The sequence below is a fragment of the Festucalex cinctus genome, chromosome 7, assembly GCF_051991245.1.
Source record: "Festucalex cinctus isolate MCC-2025b chromosome 7, RoL_Fcin_1.0, whole genome shotgun sequence".
Classification (NCBI taxonomy): Eukaryota; Metazoa; Chordata; class Actinopteri; order Syngnathiformes; family Syngnathidae; genus Festucalex; species Festucalex cinctus.
In genome coordinates, this window is record NC_135417.1 from 14,658,197 (window position 1) to 14,681,476 (window position 23,280).

Below are 23,280 nucleotides of genomic sequence, written 5' to 3' on the forward strand. Positions count from 1 at the left end.
TCAAAAGGACTTCTTGAGTTAAAAAGGACTTTTAATCTTTTGATATTTTTGTCTGACAAATACAGGAAATTGCTTTGAGGTAAAAAAAAAAAAACGTTTTGACAGCGATTTGGAAAGCGACGTTCTGAAATTAACTGAAAGTAATGTTGCAATGACAGAAATTTTCAATGGGCACAAAGAGTGCTCGTTTCACACGCCACTTCCCACTTTGGCAAGCTCGTGGTGCATAGGAAAAGTCTACACACCCCTGTTCAAATGAAGGGTTTTCACCTTTTTTGTGACGTAATTTTAAATCATTTCAAAACTTTTCCCACTGTGAATGTGACTTGTTTTGAAAAAGGAAATGAAAGAACTAAAATGTAGTTGCAAAAGAATGCACACCCTCCTAAAATTGGTTAGGCTCCAGCTAGCCTGGCCCTCAATGGTGGAATCTTGCCCCTAAAATTTGAAAGAGCAAGGAAATTATCTACTCACATGCACTACTACATTTGCAAAGTAAAAAAAAAATGTATTCATTTTTGTTACTGACAAACTTGTTGGACAATTTTCAGCTCATTTATCAGTAACATTGTGGAAATGTATTTTCCATGTTTCGCTGTACCTGTGCCTGCACTAAAAAACCTAACTAGTTTGAAACCCTAACTCTAATTTAAAACCCTACTTTCAAACCCTTAACCTTGGTGTAAAACTCAATTTTGAAACCCTGACCCTACTTTAAAACCCTACTTTGAAACTAATCTTGGCTTAAAATCCCAAATTTCAAAAGACCAAACCAAAAGAATATGTTTTTCTTTCCATATTTAATAGTGCATTGACAACAGTGTATGACTTCATGTATTTGAAAACCCACGTAAACGTCCACAGAATAAGTTAAATAGTGTGAAAAGGTCCTGTATGTATGCACGCACGCACACACAATATAATAGGGCCATCAATCAATCCCATTTTGATTGGCGGGTTCATGTATTGTTGGTCCCGTAATGTTGCAGAGCTGTAATGCCCGAGGTTGGCCTGGAGAGGGAGACAAGCACCCAGTAACAGACTGATCAGAGTCGTTCTTTTCAAAAGTAACAGTTTTCTCATCTTCTTTAACCAGCACTCAGCCTTCAAGATCAATAGCGGCTGTGCTCGTCGGTCGCCGTGACGATGACGTCCATCCAGATCCTCATGGCAACCGCGTTGGACGCCACCAGGAAGAAGAGGCGGTCGTACGTCTTGACGCAGAATGTCAGGCTGGGCCGAGGCGACTGCATGGACAAGAGCGGAGATGAAGAGGAGACGGATTATTATTGCCATTAGCGAGATGTTTCATTAGATCATAAAATCGTATAGTCATCAAAAATATACATATGGTTGGTTGTGCTGAAATAAAATCTTTATAAAGACAAATATGTAACATCAAAAAAGAAATGTATATGTTAAAAAAAAATACAGTACGTCAATACACATGCAAAGTAAAATATATGGATACCATCAAAGTTATAAAATGAAAAATGTCATCAAAAAAATAAAATCATTCAATAAAAAAAATGACACAAAATTAACACAAATATGAAATAAGAATGCTATTAAAAGGCATGAAATAAAAATATAAGCAAATAAACATTAAATAAAAAATGCCTTTAAACAAAGAAAGAATGATTATTTCACATGTTAATTTATGATTACAATCTAACTTGGAAATATAAAAATGTATAAAAATGCCAAATTAAGTCGTTAAATAAATGCCAATTCATAAAAATAATGAAAATGGACAAATAAAAATGTATCTATCACACTCTAATTCACAAATACACATTTTAAATCTGTTATTAAAATACAAACGACAAGAATATTTCAATAAAAATGCTATAAAAAGGTAATTAATCAAATTGACACTGATTAGAATATATTTTAATTAATGAATATTCACTGCATATTTTTAATTTTTTTAAATTATTTGATAATAAAAATTCAACTGGAAAAAAACAAAACAAAAATGTGATTCAGAAAGAAGTCATTCAATAAGAATAGAAAAGAAATGATTAAAAATGGTGTTAATTTCAATATAATCATTTTTTTTTTTTTTATCTGCAATTGATTTCCTTTATATGCATTTAATTTTGGCACAAAACCATCAAAAAACAATGAAGGATAATTTTTCAATATGTTTAGTATTTTTTTCAAACACTATATTATTGGAAAATTTAACAAAAATATATATTAAACATTATGGTTTTGTGTTTCTATATTTTACTAACCGCGACCCTTGTGCGGGATAAGCGGTCAAGAAAATGGATAGATGGATAGTTTGACAAACTTGAGCTGAAGGCGCCGCCTAGTGGTCTCATTAGGCACCGCCATCATCAAGTTACTCTGCTGTCCTTGCATTGACATATTCGGACAGTATTTGTTTCTGAAATGTGTTGATGTATGCAGTGTGGCAACTCACGGAGGCGGCCGTGCGCAGGTGGTCGTAGTAAACTTCTTCCACGGCCTGGAAGTAGATGACACCCTTCAGCTTCCTCTCATCACAATCTGAACAAAACAACAACACAAATTGAAGAGGATTTTTAGCCATCCATGCTAGCTGTTTTTTCACATCACTTCGAAATTGTATTATATTATTGTTATTTTGTTGTTTATTATTTAAAATGTTAGTTCATTAAGCCATTCATTGATAAAAAAAAAAAATCAGATTCTTGTAAAAGCAAGCCAACTGCCACCTGTGTAGTAGGCCAGCCTGCGGTGGTCGACGTCAAAGAGGAACCACCTCTTCTTCCAGGTCTTGACGCGACCCCCTCGCTTGGTCAGGAATCCGGCGCAGCGGCGGGACGTCAGCCGAAGGTCGGTGCAGGCCGACACGCCGTGACCCAGAGACTCCACGTGGGCGCGCAGGTCGAAATCCGGAGACAGGGACAGAGGCAGCCGCTGTGTACGAACACATTAAGTTTATCAACAATACAATCAAATATTAATATCACTATACTGTTTATTTACAAGTCAGGTCCAAATAAGTAGTGTGGCAGAGTGCTTAAGATAATTGTGGTGTAGTATGGTACAAATAATAAACAAATCAACCAGCTTGTGTATCTAATGTCCATCCATAAAAAAAAAAAAAAAAAATGCATTTGATACAAAGCAAAACCTGTTCTTAATTAAAGCACTTTATAAATAAATTTGAGTTGAATTGAGTTTTTCATTAGACAGTGAACACAGTATCTCAAATTGTTTTAGTCACAAGTGAATATTATTGACAGAATTTTCATTGTGTCAGTTGATGTATTTTGTAATCAAGGTTATTTTAGTTAAAGGGGCTGTTTGCCGGTTTCACTCAGGAAAATGCACTTTTTAAATACAGGATTTAAACAAACAAACTACTTCTCAATTTATAGATATGGGATTTTCATAACGTGTGGGGGTGATTTTGTCCTAACCCCCCACCCCACCAGCCTGTATTTGGCCATTAACTAAATAAAAAAAAACAAAGCTCAAAATGAAATAAAAACTAACTAAAATGAGAATTCTAAAACTATAATAAGCCTAAAATGAGAAATTCCAAAACTCTGACATCCTTGTTTGTAACTAACACAGAGTGTCGTCTTGTAGCCTGATGGTTTACCTCAGGAGAGTTTAGCGGGGATCTGATTTGGTTCTCTTGTAGTTCTGGACTGTGCGGATCATCTGCTTCTGCTGGTCCTGGTCTGGGCGAGTTCAGTTCCTGCTTTCTTCTCTCCTCCAACAACAATCGCTGTCGCTCTTCCTGCATCCCAAAACAAAAATCACCTTGTAAAGTAACGTCACGTGTGCCATCTGACATGGAAGTCGCTGTTGTTTTCTGCTCCACTCGCCCTCTCTCGAAGCAGCCTCTCGCGCTGCGCTTTGGCTTCTCTCAACTTCCGCTCGATCTCCACCAGATCCATCAGACACGGACTATGACACACAAAAAAAACAACAAAAAAACGGGAGCGTTTTAAAAGTTAGCTTGAATGCTCCCAAGCTTAAAGTTGCCATCACATGACGCAAAACCGACCTGGCAGTGCGAGAGCTTGCCGTGCTGTCGCAAGGCACGAGACGCTCGCAGCCGTCGCCGCTGTCGGCTCGCTGCGCGACGGCGTGCCCGTTGTGGAGCCTGTGGGCCGGCGAGGAAAGCGGGGAGGCGCACGCCTCCTGGGGATGGCTGCCGCCCGGGAGCGTCCTCACCAGGCCTGTCGGACGAGCGAGATGAGGACATTTAGGACGGGATTTGAGTGAGATGCTTTTCATCTTACAAGTAACATTTGGAGATGTTTTCATTTGATAGCAAAACATCAGTTAAGAAAGCATCTTTTTTCCTAATATCCCCAATATCCATGTGATACTGTATTTCTCCAAAATGTCTTAATGAGGTGGAAGGTTATTTTAGTTCCCGAAAAGTAATGAAAAAAAAAAAAAAAAAAAACTAACGCTAAAATTCAAAGAACAATTTACTTAATGAAATAAAATAAAAATGAAAATTCTTTAAAAAAAATGAAAACTAACTGAAACTACATTTCATGTTTACAAAACTAACTAAAACTAACTATTATTATAGCGAAAATGTCCTTCATTTTAGTCTTTGGTAATTTAATACATGAAACTTTGGGGATGATTTTAAGTATATTTATTTAAATATTAACCAGAATAAAGACGTTTGAAAGTGTGTCACACAAAAGTGACGTAATCCAGCAGCAGCTAATAGAAAAGCACCTTCGCTAGGTAAGAAATGTGTTACCTTTTCCATTTTACCATGGTGTTTACTAAATATTGTGCAAAAGTAATACACTTAAAAAACGAAAACTAGTACTGAAACTTAGGGATGTAACAATAACGGGAATATCGTGATGTCGCAAAATGAAAACTGCCACAATATCACAATATTAAAAGCAGCACATCTGGAAAGAATGTTGGATTGATTTCTATTTGTGTAGTTCTAGCACCCTCTGGTGGATATTTTTTATTTTTTTTTAGTGCAGTTTAATTTTTACAAGGCCTGTTTTGGCCCTTATATGTTTAAAATCCACGTTAATGGTCAGAAGAAGGGGGAACGTAATATGCTTGTGAAGCGAGTCAATATGTGGAGGAACTCAATGTGTGCTTGCATTAGCAAATAAGTGCCTCAATATATATTATATTTATATATTTTGTATATATGTACAATATTTATATTTTTATAATATTGTATATTTTATTATTATTGTATTTTATTTTATAGTTATTATTTTTATTTTATTTTATTTATTTTATTTTATATTATTATTATTATTATTATTATTATTATTATTATTATTATTATTACTATTATTATATTTTTATAACATTTTTCATTGCTGTAATGTACAAAATCACAATATTGTGTGGTTTTTTTCTTTTGTATTAACTTTTTTTTTTTTTTTTTTTTTTTTTTTTTTTAAACTTTTTTTGGATCGCCAACCTCACAATATCGTGATAATTATCATATTGTCACTTTGTGACCTTCATATCGTGATATCATATCATGATAATATCATATCGTGATGTTTGCAAACTAAACAAAAAATAAGCATTTTTTATAAAAACTAAAATTAATAAAAACTAACAGAACCACCCTGAAATCTAATTAAAACGAACAAAATTTAAAGAACAAAACTCAAACCTAAATAAAAACTAAAATGAAAATTCTAAAACTATAACAACCCTGATGAGGTGTACAAATCATATTCAGCCGCTTCTTGTCTTGTCGAGTAATTATCTGAGAGTTGCGTCTCGATACTTTTGTGCATATAATGCACAAAAGAAAAACGCTCGGACCCCAGACTGGCTCATCTGGTCTGTGCAGGTCAACCCGGCTTCTCGCCATCAATCTGTTGTCTTTTTTTCCCCCCCTCAACAGACACACCTTTCATTTGACTGTGCAAATGTGAACAAAGAGTCAAAACAAATGAGGGCTCGACCGAGGCCACTGCTCACCTTGGGCCGAGAGTGGCCTATCCTTCAGTCTGCCGCTGCGGTGCGAACTCCGTCGCCGGGGAAGAGTGCCGACATCCTTGCATGGCTCCTAATGGGGGGAAAATAAATAAATAACTAAAAATCCTATCAAGTTAGCAACAATCCACCTAAAGTATTTTTTTTTTCTGCATACCTGACGAGGCTTGTGAACACTAAGAGGTGACAGTGACATCATGCAGGGGGCGGAGCCTGTGATGTCCGACCAATCGGAGAGGGAATTCTTGTCTTGAATGACCTGCGAGGGGGGACACGTGATAGTTTTGTTGTAGTTGTATGTTGGCTACTGATGCTATTTTAAATGTTCATTTAAACCACTGTACTGTATACGAATATGCACATTATTATATAGTGGTACATCAAAGTGGGATCATAAAATTCACAAGTTTGCCTTACAATTTGCAACAAGAAAATTAAGTGTCACAAAATTCTTATACCTAGACCTATGCGGTAAAAATACAGACCCGAATTTTCCACAACGCATACCTAAAATTTGTAACTATGCGCGGAAAATATGGTGGACGAGCAAAAGCTGTTGTAAAAAAAAAAAAAAAAAACCTTTTCGACTTCCTGATACTTTGCTTTCATTTATTTTTGTGACTGTATGTAGACTGTTCACTGGTATTTTATTTTTTGTATTTGTATTGTTTCTGTAAACTGTTTTCTAGTTCTATTTTGGTGACGTGCTGTTCATATGCTATAGACGCTCTTCACTGCCCCCTATAGTCTGGGAGAATATTGGCCGACCATGCAGGTAAGCCCCAAAAACCTGTTGGGAATTTTTAAGTTGTGTAAAAGCTACTAGGTTGGACATGTTAAGCCAAAAGTTTATAGTATAAAAATGGCAGTCACACTTTTACAACGGAAAAGAATATTGTTCCCTATTGTAATAACTTTTTGCTGTCCCCTGTGTGATGTCACATGCTAGCATGTGATTAGTAGCTAGTATGCTAGCTACTAATATTGATCCGAAGGTGGTTTGTTTTGGTGAAGAATTCATCGATTGAATACGCTTGTTTATGTAACATGGGCTTGTGATCGTGTACATGCTTAATGCATGGTGTTGATGCTTTATGATCCTCCCTGTTTTGCCGCCATTTTGTGGCACCGATAGATAACAACAACCATTTTTTAGGAGGGGAGCATCCCGGGTGCATAACAACTTAATGCATGCTTAGTTTTAGTACTCCTGTTGACGGTTACCTTGCCCCCCTGTCCCACCCCGGGTACTAACAGAAAAAAAGCGTAGATGTGAACTCATAACATACAAGTACAAAAGTGTCCTCATCCCGTCTCTGACTCCTTATTGGAATTTGTTTAAAATGACACGATTGCAGTTTCGCTTTGTGTTTCCCGGCTCGGCTGCTGCTTGACTCACAAACACGAGTGACTCTCCTCACTGTCGTCACCGGCACGCCTGCGCGGGGAACGCGAGTCGAGTTGATTTAACAGCAAGTTGCCGTAGGCCGCCTATCTGCAAACATCTGCACCCCAGCTGTCCGCCTGTTTGTTCTCTCATCGCGCGACTCATTTAGTGACTCGACGCCAGCTCATTTCTGCGCTTACCTCCTTGTGTCCCCGCCGTCTCTGACTCTTCGCCGCACATCCCCGCACGCTCTCATTACTCCCTCCTCTTCATTCTCGTCCCTCCCTTCCTACTAGACAGGTTGTGCTCTCTCAACCGCCCTCTCTCTCTCTCTCCTTTCCTCACTCTATACTAATCGGCTGCTGCTTTCCTGGTCAGATGTCAGTTTTGGGCGAGTTACTTGCAAAAAGTAATTTAATATAACAAGTCATTTGAAAGTAGTTAGTTCTAATACAATTTTGCATAATATCTCTTTTATCTCTTCATTACTGTTGATTTTTTTTTTTTTTTTTTTTTTTAGAAGGATTATAACATGACATTTGCTTTAAAAATGAAAACAACAATATTGTGAAAGACACTTTATCTGTCACTGTGACAACTTAAAACAAAATTCTACCAAACATGTGTTGGTGTTCCTGCTGTGCATGTTTTGGCCTCTTAGGGGCAGCGTGGTACCATGTATGCATGGAGTACACACTTAAAATTAGATAAGAAGAGTAGAAAAAGAAAGTTGCTTGAGTTCTGTTGAATATATCTTGTTTTTCTCACATCAGGAAGAATATGTGCCTTTTGAGTATTGTTCTATTACGTATCTGTTTATGTTCCTCCAGGGTTTGTGTGTGAATAGAAGTTATTTGAAGGAATATCACTCCCGAAAGTTGATGCTAATTTCCCGTTAGCATGTTGAATGGGATTTTACATTGACTTTAGCATTAGCAGTGGTGATGTATTTAAAACATCTTGCATTAAATATAAATGTCTTTTTATTTTTTATTTTATTTTTTTATTTTTTGCGCTTTACAGTGACTTATTACAGCGTAATTGTTCAAAGTACTGACCATGTGAGTGGAGTGCATGAGGTCTCGCTTCTGCTTGGTTAAGGCTTCCAGTTCTCGTTCCTTCTCACCCTCCATGTCCCTCAGCTGCGTCTCAAGCACATTCACTCGCTTCTGAAAAAAAATAAATAAATAAAAAGTCAGTTTGCCCCGGAACAAATTACGTTAGTTTGTGTCAATAAAGTTAAAAATGGTTCACTTCTTTGTTATGACTCGAGGGTTATGGTTTCAAATATGGTTTTCGGAATTCAGGTTTCAAAATGGTCCAGGCATTAGGGTTTTAACTAGCTTTTTAAATGAGGGGTAGGGTTTTCAAGATGTTTGAAATTAAGGTTCCAAGCCGAATGTATGGTTTTAAATTGTGGTTAGGATATCAAATAAGAGCTTCAAGCTAGTCTTTGGATTTAAAGTTAGGATTCTAAAGTAGGGTTTAGGCTTAAAAACCTAATGGGTTAGTGTTTCTAATTACTGTTTCAAGTCATGTAAGGGTTTGAAGTTATGGTTCAGAGTAGGGTTTTAAGACTTTTTCAAAATTGGGGTTAGGGTTTCAAATTACTGTATGAATCAATCCAGGATTAAGGTTTCAAGATGGGGTTTCAAAGCAGGGTTTTAAAAAAGGATTATCGTTTTAATCCATTTTGAGGGTTTAAAAGTAGAGCTTTAAGAATGGGTTATGGTTTCAAACTGGGATTTCAATTTAGACAGAATTAGAATTTCAAAGTAGGGTGCTAAGATCAAGACAGAGATCAGGTTTTCGAAGTTCAGGTTTCAAAGTGGTCCAGGTATTCAAGCCTTCCTTTCAGGATTACAATTGTGGTGTAGGGTAACAAATTGTGGTTTCAAAGTAGGGTTTAAGATAGGATTTGGGTTTCAAAGTTGAGTTTTAGGCCTGGGTTAGGGTTTCAAATTAGGGTTAACAGGATTATGATTCCAAGGTGGGGTGTCAAGAAATAGGTTTAAAGATGGGCTTGAAATTAGGGTTCCAAATTCAGGCTAGGGTTTGAAATATGGCTTTCCAGGCTCAATTAGGAATTCAAATTGTGGATCCAAGCCACGTTTCAAAAGGATGGCTTCAGTCAAGGGTTTGGGTTGAAGTTAGGGCTCTGAAGTAAGGTTCTAAGGCAGGGATCGGATTTCAGTAGTGTTTTAATTTCAAAGTAGGGTTTTAAGAGAGGGAAAAGGTTTCCAACTAGCACAAGGGCTTTTCAGCCCAGGTTCGTATTAAGTTAGCATTAGCCCACAATGAGAGCCTCAAGTATGGAGGAGGTGTTGACGTTTTGGAGATGAGCTGGCATATTTCTGTGCAAGTCACACTGCCAGTGAGTCAGTCAGCATCTTTTTTTTCTTGAACAATCCTTCTCTTCATGGCTCACCGTTCATGCCATCGGCCACGTGTGACCCTCCATATCGACGTTCATGTGACTTGTTGCAGCTTGGAAACGGCAAAGAAGGTTCAGGAAAAACATGAAATGCTCATGTTTTGCATGCATGCACGTAAGCCATTCTGACTAACTTCCAAAATGGGACACTTTTTTTGCTACGGTTTTGTTCATTAGGGTTCAAAGTAGGGCTTCAAGTGTGCTTTTTTTTTTTTTTTCATTTAACCTTTATTTTTCCAGATAGAACATTATTTACAAAGTTGTTCTGGTCCAAGAGTTGAGGTTACAAACAAGTGTTAGGGTTTCAAAGCTAGCAGCAAATGTTTCAAGTGAGTGTTTGAAATGAGGGTCAGGTGATTCTACTTCCTGGTTGATGAAGGACGACGAGCATCCGGACGTGACGCTCAAGTTTACCTGTGCTGCGCCGACAGCGAGCAGCTGGCAGGAGATGTCCTTCTCCAAGGTTGCCCTTCTCTCTTCATCCCTGCCCTCGTCTTCGTCGCACTCCACCTCGTCCACGCCACTCTCCTGCTCCAGAACACGAAACTCCCAGTCCTCGAATGCCCGGACCGCCGCCTCCATCGCCTCTTTGTCCTGGAGTGTCAAATGAGAGATGGGGTTACAAGTTACGGTTTGAAGGGAGTTCAATTAGGGTGTCCAAACAACGTTAGTGTTTCGATCCAGGTTTATGGTTCCAAGTTCAGGTTTAACTTCCAAGCGAGGCTTAGGCTTTCAAACAAGGTCTAGGGTTTTAAAGTGGGCTTTTACTGTCATAGCCTGGTTCGCATGTGCCAGAGTTCATGACCTGAGTTCATGACCTGTTATGTGTCTGTTTTGGTATTGATGTAACTCCATCCAGTTTCAACTAGTTTGGCTATACGTATGATGTTTGGACTTTTTGATGTCAGGAATCATTTATGCTATATGGTGTTTATTGATGTCTGGAACTATCTGTAATTACTGGGTTAACAGCCAATCAGGGAATTCCATGTCAGTACTGGTAATCACATGTCTGGCCACAACCAATGAGGTTGATTCACTGTCTATTTAAGGGTCTGAGAATTGTGTGTGTTTTGCTGGATTATTGTCCAACTATCCCGTGTACACCGTCTCTGAGTTTCTGCCTCTCGATGTGAATAAATGGAGAGAATCTTATTTGTGTCTGCATTTGGGATCCAAACCGCTCAACACAACATTTACATTAGGGTTTCAAGTCTGGGATTTTAAACAAGATTTGGAGTTTCAAGACAGGGTTGAGGATTCAAAGTAGGGTTTGAAGCCTGATTTTAGAGTTTTGCACAAGGATTTCAAGTTAGAGTTAGTGTTTTTTGGCTTAGGGGTTCAACCTAGGGTTTTGACAACCTAGGGTTCTTTAACAAAGGTTAGGGTTTCAAGTCTTAGGCAGGGTCTCAAAAAACAGTTAGAGTGTCAAGCCTAGGTTAGTGTCACAAACATTGGTTAGGGTTTTCAAGCCAGGGTTATGACTTCAAAGTAGATTTTGGAGTCTAGGTTTCAAACTAGGAATGTTTTTGGGGCAATGTTTTTTTTTGTGGAAAGGTGTTGCAACGTTGACCTTCCTGGAAAATGAAGTGTGATTACGGGTTTTAGTGTCACGTGTCAGCACAAGGGAATCGACAGTAAGTTCAAATTGAAAGACATGTACAGTCTTGTTGTGGTTACGCCTGCTTTAAGGTGCGTGCGTGTACGTGTGTGCCTGTAAAGAAATGCGACGAACCCGGTTCTGAGGCCACCCTTTCAAATAAAACCACGCTGAGCCATTTTCACCTGTCAGTTTTGTCACTTTGACAAGCGACAATAAGCATCCTTCGTGTGTAATGTGTATATGGGGGGGTCGATTATCAGGTCCAACAGGTTGCAATAATTAGTCAAGTGTGCGACACTGTTGTTTGGAAAGTGGTTGTCAGTAAGGAAGGTTAGCGTTGCACAACACACTTGACAATAAATGGTTTGTGAGCTTGTTTTGACTGAATGAAAATGCATTTTAGGACTTTCTTCATTTGTGAATTGAAGCCATGAAAAAATAATGAGAAGAGAAAATGTATTGAGAACATCACACTTTTTTTCTTCAAAATTTTGTTCATATCAATGCGTGAATTTCTAATTGGTTAAGCTTTCAAGTTAGGGTTTAAATTGGCTTTCAAGACAGGGTTATGACTGAGGGTTTTTAAAGTTCCAAGTAGGGTTTAAGCCTGGGTTAGAGTTGCATGTTCAAGTTTAGAAAATGGGAGTTTCAAGACAAGTTCAGAGTTTCAAATTAGGATTTCAAGCCTTAGTTAGCGTTTCAATGCAGGGTTTCAAATATACTTCCCGATGGGGTTAGTGGTAAAAGTTTCAAGATTTCAAGAAAGGTTTTAAAGATTTTAAAGTAGGTTTTCATGCCAGGCTTATTAAGTATGAGTTCGAATTCCAGGTTAGGGTTTCAAGTAAACTTCAAGAGCGGGTTAGTGTTGACTTGAGTCAGAGAGGGTTTCAAGAAAGAGTCATGGGCTTATAAATAGGGTTTCATGCCTAGGTGGTGAGGGTTTTAAAGATACTTTCAAGACATGATTAGGGTTTCAAGTGTGGGTTTCAAACCAAGGTTATAGGGTTTTAAAGTAGGGCTTCAAGCCAGGGTTAATTTTAAGGATTTTAAGTTTGGTTTGAATTTAGTTATGGCTTCAAGACAGGGTATGACTTCAAGGATTCAATAAAAAGATTGGATGTTAAGGTAGCGTTTCACGCCACAGTCAGTGTGTTGTAAAACTGCCACTGTTTTAAAGTAAGGTTAAAAGCCATGATTACGGTTTCAAGATAGTTAGGATTTTTAAGATGGGGTTTCAATTCAGGGTTAGGGTTCAATTTAGAGTTGTAAAAGGTCAGGGCTTCAAGTTTTGGGTTTCAAAAGAGAAACCATTTTTTATCATGCCAATGTTAGAATTTCAAGACAGGGATAGGGTTTAACGTTTCGGTTAGTACGACGGTTACAAATTGGCTGCATCTTCAGCGCCACTCTGTCTAAAACTCTCCCTGGCAGAGGTAATAAAAACTGACCTGAGTACGAAGCAAGCAAACGCACAACGCAGCGTGCCAAGTGACCTGGGGGTCCACTCACGTGCTGCAGCTGAAGCGCGAGACGCTCCCTCTGGCTCGCCGGCTGACTCGGGATCAGCTCCTGCGTCTCCTCGCACTTCCTCCTCAGCTCCTGCACTCGGACCCTCTCCTCCTCCAGACGCTGGCGCTCCTGCTTTTGCACGGCGGCGCCGGCAAAGAGTGACAAAGTTTGAGGGCGTGCTCCCAACATATCTCGTCCCGAACAGTCACTTGTGTGGGAATCCTTTCGTCAGTGATACCATCTTGTGTTTATGCTAGAGGATCATTACTGTCTGCGTCGTCATACTATCATCACTGATCCACAAACATGTGGACAAAAGTACTGGGACAGGAAGTCATTACACAACAGGAAATGGAAATATGAAGAAAATACACCCATGAGGTGCAAGTGCGGCCTCCTGGTGATGTGCAAAATTAAAAATGGGATTATCTGATACAATACGTACTATGGAAGTATATTGCATTGACTTGGGAAAAAAACTGTGTTTCTGCCTATTTTTTGGGGGGTGGGCTTTGTTATTTTGCTTTGCTTTTCTGAATACTTTTTTTTTTACGTTTTACTACACATTATTTTTCTGTCATTAAAAAAAAAAAAAAAAAAGCATTCCGAAAAACGGGATTTTTTTCCCTGAAAAACGAGGAAAAAATTCACAAAATAATATTCAGAAAAACAGGAGCATAAATTATAAAAAAAAAAAAAAAAAAAATGAAAATATTTTTTTCCCCGCATGCCATACGCTTCCGTAGAAACTTACCTGTTAGCTTACTAAAATCATGCCGATCGATGGACATGTTTGTATACTGACCCAGTAAGTTGAAGGTACATTGGAGGTATGCGGGAAAGTGTCCGCTTTTAGAGAGTCTGCAACAAGTCACTTGGAGTTCAGAGGTAAAAAAAATAAAAAATAAAATTACTCCGCAAAACAGAGCACCAACTTCTGTTTTTCAGAGTAATTTGTTTAGTTTTTTTAAATTAAAAAATTCCCCATTTTTCTGAATATATTATTTTTCTAATTACTTATTTTCCACAATATTTTTTATGACAGAAAAATGTATTCAGTAAAACAGAAAAAAAGTATTCAAAAAGCAGAAAAAATACACACACAAAACAAAGCTCCCCAAAAAATGACTCAGAAAAACAAGTTTTTTTTTTGCTTGTGAATGCAATACGCTTCCTTACATTAGTTATTAGAGATATTCTTTTTTTCAGACTGCTACCAATACGAGTCTTCCCACTTGATGTGCAAAACTGATTTTTTTTTTCACAAGATAAATTTTTTTATTAAACTTAACCATTACTTCTATTAAATATTATATTAAATAATCAGCTAAATAAGTTGTGATTTGGCGTGAATAAAGTCTGGATGTATCAGATGATGTAGTAATTTTAAAAATAGTAATATCCAAAATGCATCTTCAACAGTCAAAACATTACACTCAAAAAGCTGTCATTTTGCAAATAAAAGTCAAAGAATATATTGTCATTTGAAAAAAAAAAATGGCATCCAATATGCTCTGTTCATTTTTTGTGTGTTTTTTTAAAAGAGCTCTTGAAAATTCCAGAAAACAGTGGTATTGAAAATGTAACAAGTGCAAAAATTTCATTTCAAAGTTTCAATTTAGAGCTAAAAATTAGGCAAAGTTTTGTGATGGACAACAAACACTGGTATACAAAATGCCCCTTTCATCATAAGTTGCCAATTTAGCAATAATTCAGTTATGGGAAATAGAGTCAGTAAAAAAAAAAACAGTGATATCCAAAATGTGCCTTTTACTACAGGCAAAATATTACACGGATTTTTTTTTATTTTTTTTTTAGTAAAATCAACGTAGCCTATTTCCACAAGCATTTGTTGATTTGTTTCGGTTTCATTTGCATGTTTGCGTGACTACACATGGCTGTCAACATCTTTTATGCTGTGTCTGAAGCATGCACCAACTCCGTCTACACTTACTGATTATTGATTAAGGTGAGTGTGTCTATGATTGACACATCGACCCACAGATAAGAAACGGGACTCTTACCTTGTGCCGACTTTCGCTCGGCCTCGGCTGAGCCCGTTCCCGCAGCTCTTGCAGCTTGCACGTGTGCTTGAGCAGCTGCGTCTTCTCCGTATGCAGCTCACCTTGCAGCAGGGCGATCTCCAGCTGCAGCTGACAGAAAAGCACAATACATTTTTGCAATCAATTTCCACAAACCGTCTAAATGCTGTGTTTTCATTAGGTTTCAGGCCATCGTGGACGAAACAGGATGGCTATACGGCACAGTTATAACGGCAACCTGGCATGTATGGTATCCGACTGTTTCATTGCGTTCAATCACAGTGAGTTCAAGCATGTGTTGGCTTACCTCTATCTTCAGTTCCTCCTTTTGCTGGTCAAGCTCTACGATTCGCTGATGGACCTTTGAGGGTGACGAGACGACCCTGGGCGAACCCACCTCCGTCTTTTTGACACAGGACTGACAGAAAAACATACTAGTTAAGTTGGTTAGTCTCAGCATAAAAAAAGACATCAACAAGTCTCGAGGTTTTAAGCGTGAAAAGGCTGAAAATACAACTTTAGGAAAATCTTCCACACAATCAGAGGGGTCTGGTTGAGAAGTTGAAGTTCATCATCGGCCATGGCGGTGGTCTTCATCTGACTCACCTTCTCGCTCTCTGTGCTGCTGCTCTCGGTGTCTGACTCCGCCCCCGAGGAGGCGGGGCTGCCGGCCACGCGAGTGATCCACAGCGGCTGCGGCCCCTCGTACCACTGACTCCTGGGACTTCCCATGTTGCTTTGGGGCATTGCTAGAATGATATAAAAATATAAATATTTTTTCATTGATAAATTAATTAATTAATTAATTAAAAATACAAAACATGTAAAACAAAATTTGTTTCCAAGGTATCAAAACTTTCCCTTTTTTTCATGTTAAAGTGAAGCCAAAAAATATTGGAAAATAGCTTCTTCTTTTTTTTATAATTAAAACAAAAATAATGAAACTGAAAAAAAAGGAATAAAACAAAATAAATTAAAACAAAAATCATATAAATTTAAATTAAAATGCTTTCATCCCCAGGGTATGATAAATGGGATTTATTTCCCAAATGCATTTAATTAATCCAAAAACTACAATCAAATATATAAAAAAAAATACATATATGAATAAAAAAAACAAACAAACACAGAATAAAATAAAAAGTAAATAAAATTATCTCCAAGTGTTAAAATTTGGATAGCTATAGCAATTTTTGTAATTTAGATTTTAGCCTAATTTCCTATAAATTCATGTTCCCCATCTCCTATTGGCTGGGAAATAATACATATTTCTTTAGAAAACAGCTTTGTATTCATACTTGTTTTTTTGTTTTTTTGTTTTTCTTTTTAATTAAAATCGGTTGCATTTGTAATCATCGCTTTAAGTAAGGACATTATATGCCAATGTTGTGGCTGTTTGCAGCTTAGTAGCCTAAGCTTGGGTCCTGAGTTGCAAATATCTACTAAATTTGAGCTGTCGGAAACACTGCGCAAGACTAAAAAAAAATATCAGCATAAGAGCACATACAAAAACATATATTTATGTTGTTTAAATGTCTATATTATATATATGATTCAGATGGATACGCAGATATTCCATCTGCATGCTCTGTGCACACACATAATGACATTTAATGTACATTGGATGTACCACATCAAAGCACAAAGAATACGACATATCGTAAAGACCTGTAATAATGGAACTATATGATTTCTACTTACAAAAAAAACAAAACAAAAAAACATGTGCACAGCTGGTGGGAAAGGACTTTTTGACTACTATTGTCCAAATGTTCTCAGCATGCCCTCTATGCAAACATCCATTCCTCACCAACTACACTCAACAGGCCTTATTAGGCTGCAGCGTGGACGCATCAGGATAAATATACAACACAGATATGAGAAGAGAGGGTAGAAAGTGGGTAGCGAGAAGCTTCCAACGACATCATAGTGGAAAAACATTTCTCACTGGGGCTGTATTTTTACTCTTCGCCATCTTCACCCGCAAAAACCTCCCCAGCTGGTTTGGCCAGAAATCCCAGCTGTGCAATTCCAAATTTAACCAGCCGCGGAATCACAGGAGATACTTTGCACTCAAACCGCCGTGATGTTGACATACTTTAATGGGTTGTCAGAGAGGTATTAATTTAACAATACAGCCTTGACAGAACATAACAAAAACAAATTAACATCACTTTACCATCATTAGAGTTGTTGTTTTAATGAACTGTTCACCGTATTTGTAATAGATGTACACAGTTAGCTAAATTCAGGAAGTTTTAAGGTCTTGAAGGCTGCTTCGACTAAATTTAGGACCTGTGCTTCACTAAACAATAAGCAGTAGAAGTCGAAATATTATATTGAAATATTTTAAGTATTGCAGAGGTCAGCATTTATTACCAAAAACTCATCAGTCTAAGTCACCTAAGCTACTGTTTTGTCCTTGCTAGCTTCAATTTGAGCGCTACCAGAGCTAATCATGTGAATTATTTTGGTCATTTTAATTTTGTGAATTAATTCATCAAATGATGTATTATTCAGTTGAGATTAAAGAACAACAGTTGACATTTTAAACATAACAGTAGCTAGCTAGCTAACTAGCTATAATTATACTTCAGCTGTTTTAAACATAGCAGCTAGTTAGCGTTATGTAGAGCTAGCTACTGTGAAGTAGGGAGGAGGCTTGCTTATGTTCTAGGGCTGCTTTGCTACATCCAGTTTAGTGTCTTGAATCTATGCAGGATTCAATAAAGTCTCAAGAATGTCAAGTTTTTAAACAATGTTTCTGCTTGATCGGAAAGCTTGATTTTCATTTGTTATTTTCAATTTCGTTTTAAGATGTATTTTTACCTTTGACTGTTATCATTTTCACATTTGTTTGTTTGCTTGCTTTGAGGAGGCGCTGACACCCATTTAATGCCCCGTCTTCTGCTTTCGATAAGCCACAAGAGTCCCTGCTGATTCATCTATAGCTGCACTGTCACTCAAACAAACATCAGCTGACCTACAAAAGTGCAGTCAGATGCAGACTCCTCAGTCATCACCAACGGAATTTTGGGAGTAAAGTCCACACTTCGTGTCAATGTGCTAACTCTGCGAAAAACTAACAAGACTTTGGATACAAATTGCTGAGAAAGAAAGATGAGTCAGTCCAAAAGAGCGGCCAAAATGGTTTGTTGTTAAAATAATTAGACTTGATTGCACAGGAGGGCAGCGCCCCTGACCAACATGATAAGGAAGGAATGAATGGGCGCACAGTTCAACACAGATTGTGTGTATGTGTGTGAGTTACACAAGCAGGACTTGACCCACACGCTGATAGCAGAAGGCTTGGTGTGACGGTCTGCACTGCTAATTATCAACCGCAGATCAGCAATAAGCAGCACCAGCAACACAGTTACATGCGGGGCAATGAGGCTCGAGCATGTTCAAGAGTGCAAGCAGCAGATAGTAGCAAAGGAATGCTACTGTTGCACATTATCGCAACGCCAGCGTCAACGGCACTCAAGTTTGTTTATTTGTCCTTTTAGTCCTTGCAGCATTGGATTATCACATATTGAATTTATAGAAAATACACAGGAATATACACATGTAGGGACATGGCTATCAAGTATTTCTAACATTCACTCTTCTACCGATTCGCCAATCAATCAAGTAATCGGATAATTATCACTTTTGCATTATTAAACACAGGAACAAGTGCATGTGAGGTTATTTTTATCAGCGTGGGGTCACAGGCTTCACATTCTTCTGCAGTACCTGTGACTTTTAATTGTGTAATGGCTTTAAAAAGCTGGACCTGGCCTGGTGAGTGACGTGGGTGTCAAAATGAGTGTAGAGTTGGCTGGCTGTTAATTGGCATAACTGTAAGCCCGGCGTGCATGAGTTGCAGTTCGTTTATGAATGTGATCATCACAGGTTTGTTTTCTTAGTACCACTAGCTTTATAAAATTAGCTAACATTAGCTAACGTTACCTTGTGTTGGTGGTTGTCACCATTCCCACATATGTTATTCGGCTTTTTATTCGCCACAATTTTTTTGCCATGTAATAACGCCCACATAATACTTCAGATTTACACCGTTCAAATTTCAAGTTGCTTCAAAAATTCACTCCATCTTGGGAATATATCGTCTGATTTCTTTCTTTCGTACTTATGGCATTCGCACAATTTAATGTTAAATATCGACTTTTCCCCATTCATTTTCAATGGGACTGACATTGAACTTTTTCTAAGTCCCACTTTCCACGCACACTTCCATACATACAACTTCTCATCATTACCAGCTCTGTGATGCTGTTCAGGGGCACATTGGTAAAATGCATTGTCCAGTAACCAGGAAGTCGTGGATTCGAATCCCACCTCTGAATGTACATTGCAAATGTATCCAGGGCAATTATGCTAAGTGGTTACATGTGCGTGGTTCAAATCTCACTCGGGAAATATTTTATTAGCATTCAGTTTTCAGCATTCCCACAGAATTTCTGCAGAAATTTCACATTGTCTAGTTTGAGTTGTTGTGGTATACAATGGCACTTTATCTTTCTTATTACGAGTGAAATGTTTGTACAGACTATTTCGCTCCTGGCTCGCTACAATTGTACCAACATATTTCTACACGGTAGTGTATGTGAGACTGCTGACTGCTCATCTGGAGTCTAAAACAGTTTTTTTTTTTTCTCGTCCTCAAATGATTAAACATGCAGTAGATCACATTGACCCATGGACGTTTTTAGGTCTGCCCAACAAACATAACAGGTGGGTCAATACGGGGCAGGTAACTCTGGTATGACACCACAAGCTAAATTAGGTGCTGCTGTTTTAGTTAGCAAGAGCAGATTTCAAATGTGCTCCGCATGATATTCTTTAAATACGCTGTTGCATACACATGAAACTGTGATAATGACACTACCGCTATCTTTTTTTTTTTTGTCTTTTTTTTCCAGGCATGGTGTAGCAAAAAGCAAAAAGTAAACAAAGCCAGTATACCGCCGGCAACAGACGGGACAAAAGAGCAGCGACGGTGGCGTGCATGTGGGCGTGAATGCTGATTAAAGCTTGTCACTACGCATTCAAAACAGCAGTGCCGTGTAAAAGAAAAAAAAAAAGAAAACGAGAGTGAGCGAGGCACAATGTGGAACAATCCACAGAGTCCTGGCTTTAGTGGTGACCTCGCTCTCCTGGTCACTCACATGCACATACATACCAAAACAACAACATCTGGCATACGCACCAGCATACGTTGACATTGAAATAACATGAGAAGCGGTAGACAATGCATTAGGGGTGTGATCAGGTTGTTAAACTCTCACTATCAGGGGGGAATCGAACCCAGTCTTTTATTCACAAGGGCTCTATATTCAACTACTCCTCCGCTGTTGCCAGTGTAAGGTTACTTAAAAGGCTCAAGCTTGTTGTTTTTTAAGCCCCTTGTACAAAGCCGAGTGTGTTACCGCATTCACAGCCTGCTCCATTTACATCCTGCTCAGCTTTGTTTACTGTCGCACTACAAACAAACAAAGCCAAAGAAAACTTATTTATGGATCAATGAATGTACAAGTACTGTAAAGTTGTGTCTCGACATAAGGGTGACCTGACTTTTCAGTTTATTTCGATTTTGTCTTGAGTTGGGAACAAAAATTTGATTTACAAGTGTTCAATGGTCATGGTTGAGGTCAATTGCAAAACAACGTAGTAATTTAAGTCATAATATTAAGACTAATAAAAAAATGGTAGAAAAAAACTTGCACACTGCATCACAAGGTTTTTCTTTTACTAATACAACAAATCATAACGCCAATTAAGAAAAGCAGAGTTGCTCAAATCCCAAATTGTGCCAGCATTTTATATGTTCCACTGAACTCAGAGTGACCACTTTAACAACCGTACTATTTTTTTCTTAATGTTTTATTCTCGCTGCCATCAAACAAACCACACTGCGGAACCTCGCAATCCAAATAACAGAACGCCTAACTCCGCTTAAGTCTGTAAATAGCTTCTTCGCTATCGACAACGAGCGGACCCGGATGACAAGTTAAATATACTTTGCAGTTTGCACGGGCCACAATTACAGCTCGCGGCTTCAAACAGACCAAAGTGCGAGAGTCAAATGCAAACCTAAGCTAAAACAGTCGATGTTTCGACTGACCGAAGCAATACATCAAATCTGTCATAGATGCACTCACCAAGGTGAGATTTAAAACTCATTCACTGCCTTTGACAAGTATACTTGTCAATTGTATTTTTTAGAGCGGTGCTAAATGGGGGCGAATCTGAGCATGCTCCACTGTAAATATCAAACTTGGAAACAACTTTACTGATGCCCAACCACCGGTAGATGACATCATTGCCCCATTTTATAGGAAATAAACACAGTTTCAGAGTCCATGGGAGAAATGGCTGTATTTTGGCAAACCTACATTTTTCTGCTGTCAATTATAAAAGAACGGGACGGGACAAAAAGTAGGGAGTCTATTCTGTTATTTGGTAGATTCGGTTTATATATAATTATTGAATGTAATATCACGTGAGTATTGGAAATGTAAAAATTTTCTATAATGACTGGCAGTGAATGAGTTAGTGAGGTGAGTTGTTTCCATCTATTTTAGTTTCTATATACAGTGGTTAAATTCTTTTTAATAATTGCATGAGATGTTTGGATGTTAACATGTTATTTAAACCTTCACCTGTATAGTTAGTGGGCCATCTAATGTGGGCGGAGCAAGGCATCAAGGTTTAAATGACCATTTTAAGGATTTCTGAAAAGATCTAATTAGTCCCCGACATTAAGTTTCACTGATCAACATTAGATTGGGAGGGCATGTCTATCATATCAGGATAGACAAATGAATCTGAAGGACCCATGCCCGAAATGGAACAGGAAGTTGGACATTTTGAATTTAAGCTGCAATTTTGGCCAAATTCTCAGACTCGTACAATGATGAATTCCCATTCAAATTTACCCAATTAGGCCCAATCTGAACCATATTATTTCAGACAGATGGTGACGTTAAAAAACGGGGAAGGTTTTCTTTCTCTGCCATTTAATGAGTGTGGCGTCAGGTGAGGTTTCTTTGAAAGTACGTACAGAAAAGTCTCAATAATTCAACATTTGGATAGAAGAGATAGATAGATAGCGTTGATTCACCCTTTCACCCTTGTGGCTTTCTGCAACATTGTAATGCAATAATGAAGAAAAACAATAACAAAAGAGATCCATTAATGACCAACCTTGGCAACCAAAGGATGAAAGGATCAGACAGAGATTTGGACAGTCAAAGACAATAACTTCAGGAAAAGTGACCCAGACAGAAAACTTGACTAACTTAACCTCAATTTATGCACCCAGTCTGTTTACGATGATAGATTAGAGGAGATATCACAACATTGCAGAAACAAGGGTTTTGTTTTTGTCCACTACTAGTTAGTTTACATTCACTTTAAAACAGAAAACAATATCAAGTTTTTCACTGTGCAGGCTTAACTCTACTGAAGTCCACCTCCTCACCTTCAACATGTCAACAAGTCACGCGTCAAACCCCTTTTAACTGCACATTATTCTGCAGTCTATTTTAGATTCTAGTCAGTTTAAAAGACACCTACCTTAAAAGTATATTTCTATCAGATGTGAAGTCTTTTTCATCTAGCAAAAAAAAAAAAAAAAAAAAAAAAAAAAAAAAAAAAAAAAAAAAAAAAAAAAAAAAAAAAGTTTCTCCAACCTATGAAAAATAATTCAGCGTTTTTTTTTTTTTTTTTTTTTAAACCGCTTTCACTTTCAAAAACTCACGTGGATTTCGCGATAAAAAGCCAAACAACTGACACTTCTTATTTTCCCCTTCTGCGCGGTGGTTTGATTCAAACTCTCCCGGGAAGAGAAGAGGAGGCACGTCGGTTACGGGTCGCTCGCTTGCTCCGTTCGCCGTCAACAGGTGTGCTCCAGCCCGGGGGAGGCACACGACGGAGGAGGCGGAGGCCGAGAGAGGAGGTGGAGGAGGAGGAGGAGGAGGCGGGCACCGAGAGTCTGACCAACCGAAAGAGGCAGCAGAGCAGTTTCGAGCAAACATGGCGCCCATTGAATGTCCCGGCCCGTAGTGAAACGTTATTTTCTATTCTGGGAGCCGGCTGACACAGTTGTGTTATTATTGGTGTCAACATGACATCCCTTGAAACAATATTTGTTGGATTTATGACGATTGTGTGTCAGTCGAATAGCGCTGTTGTGATGTGATGTGACTCGTAAAGGTCATGTGGGACACCTTTCAATTTACAATGTCCAACAGCACCTTCTGTATTGTTACAATTAACAATATTGAGTAATACAAAGTTTCACAAACCAGTACAGAATATTCATTCTTGTTTTTGCTTC

At 38.1% G+C, this 23,280-nt stretch overlaps 1 protein-coding gene across 5 annotated transcripts; it reads right to left on the reverse strand.

Moving 5' to 3' along the window:
- Window positions 1-781: 781 nt before the first annotated feature.
- On the reverse strand, window positions 782-23,002 carry phldb3 (pleckstrin homology-like domain, family B, member 3). 5 transcript variants are annotated; one of them, XM_077527807.1, is made up of 15 exons: window positions 22,735-23,002; window positions 15,543-15,685; window positions 15,244-15,354; window positions 14,919-15,047; window positions 12,895-13,026; window positions 10,197-10,376; window positions 8,407-8,517; window positions 6,119-6,220; window positions 5,947-6,034; window positions 4,013-4,187; window positions 3,831-3,912; window positions 3,602-3,742; window positions 2,706-2,910; window positions 2,432-2,517; window positions 782-1,247 (listed from the first exon to the last, which is right to left on the reverse strand). In XM_077527807.1, the coding sequence occupies exons 1-15, from the start codon at window positions 22,985-22,987 to the stop codon at window positions 1,113-1,115; spliced, it is 2,073 nt and encodes a 690-aa protein (XP_077383933.1). In that variant the 5' UTR covers window positions 22,988-23,002; the 3' UTR covers window positions 782-1,112. The 5 variants fall into 5 exon arrangements, with proteins under 5 accessions (XP_077383933.1, XP_077383932.1, XP_077383931.1 ...); XM_077527806.1 differs by having other exon boundaries at window positions 12,895-13,023; window positions 22,702-23,002; XM_077527805.1 differs by having other exon boundaries at window positions 22,702-23,002.
- Between the last annotated feature and the right edge of the window lie 278 nt (window positions 23,003-23,280).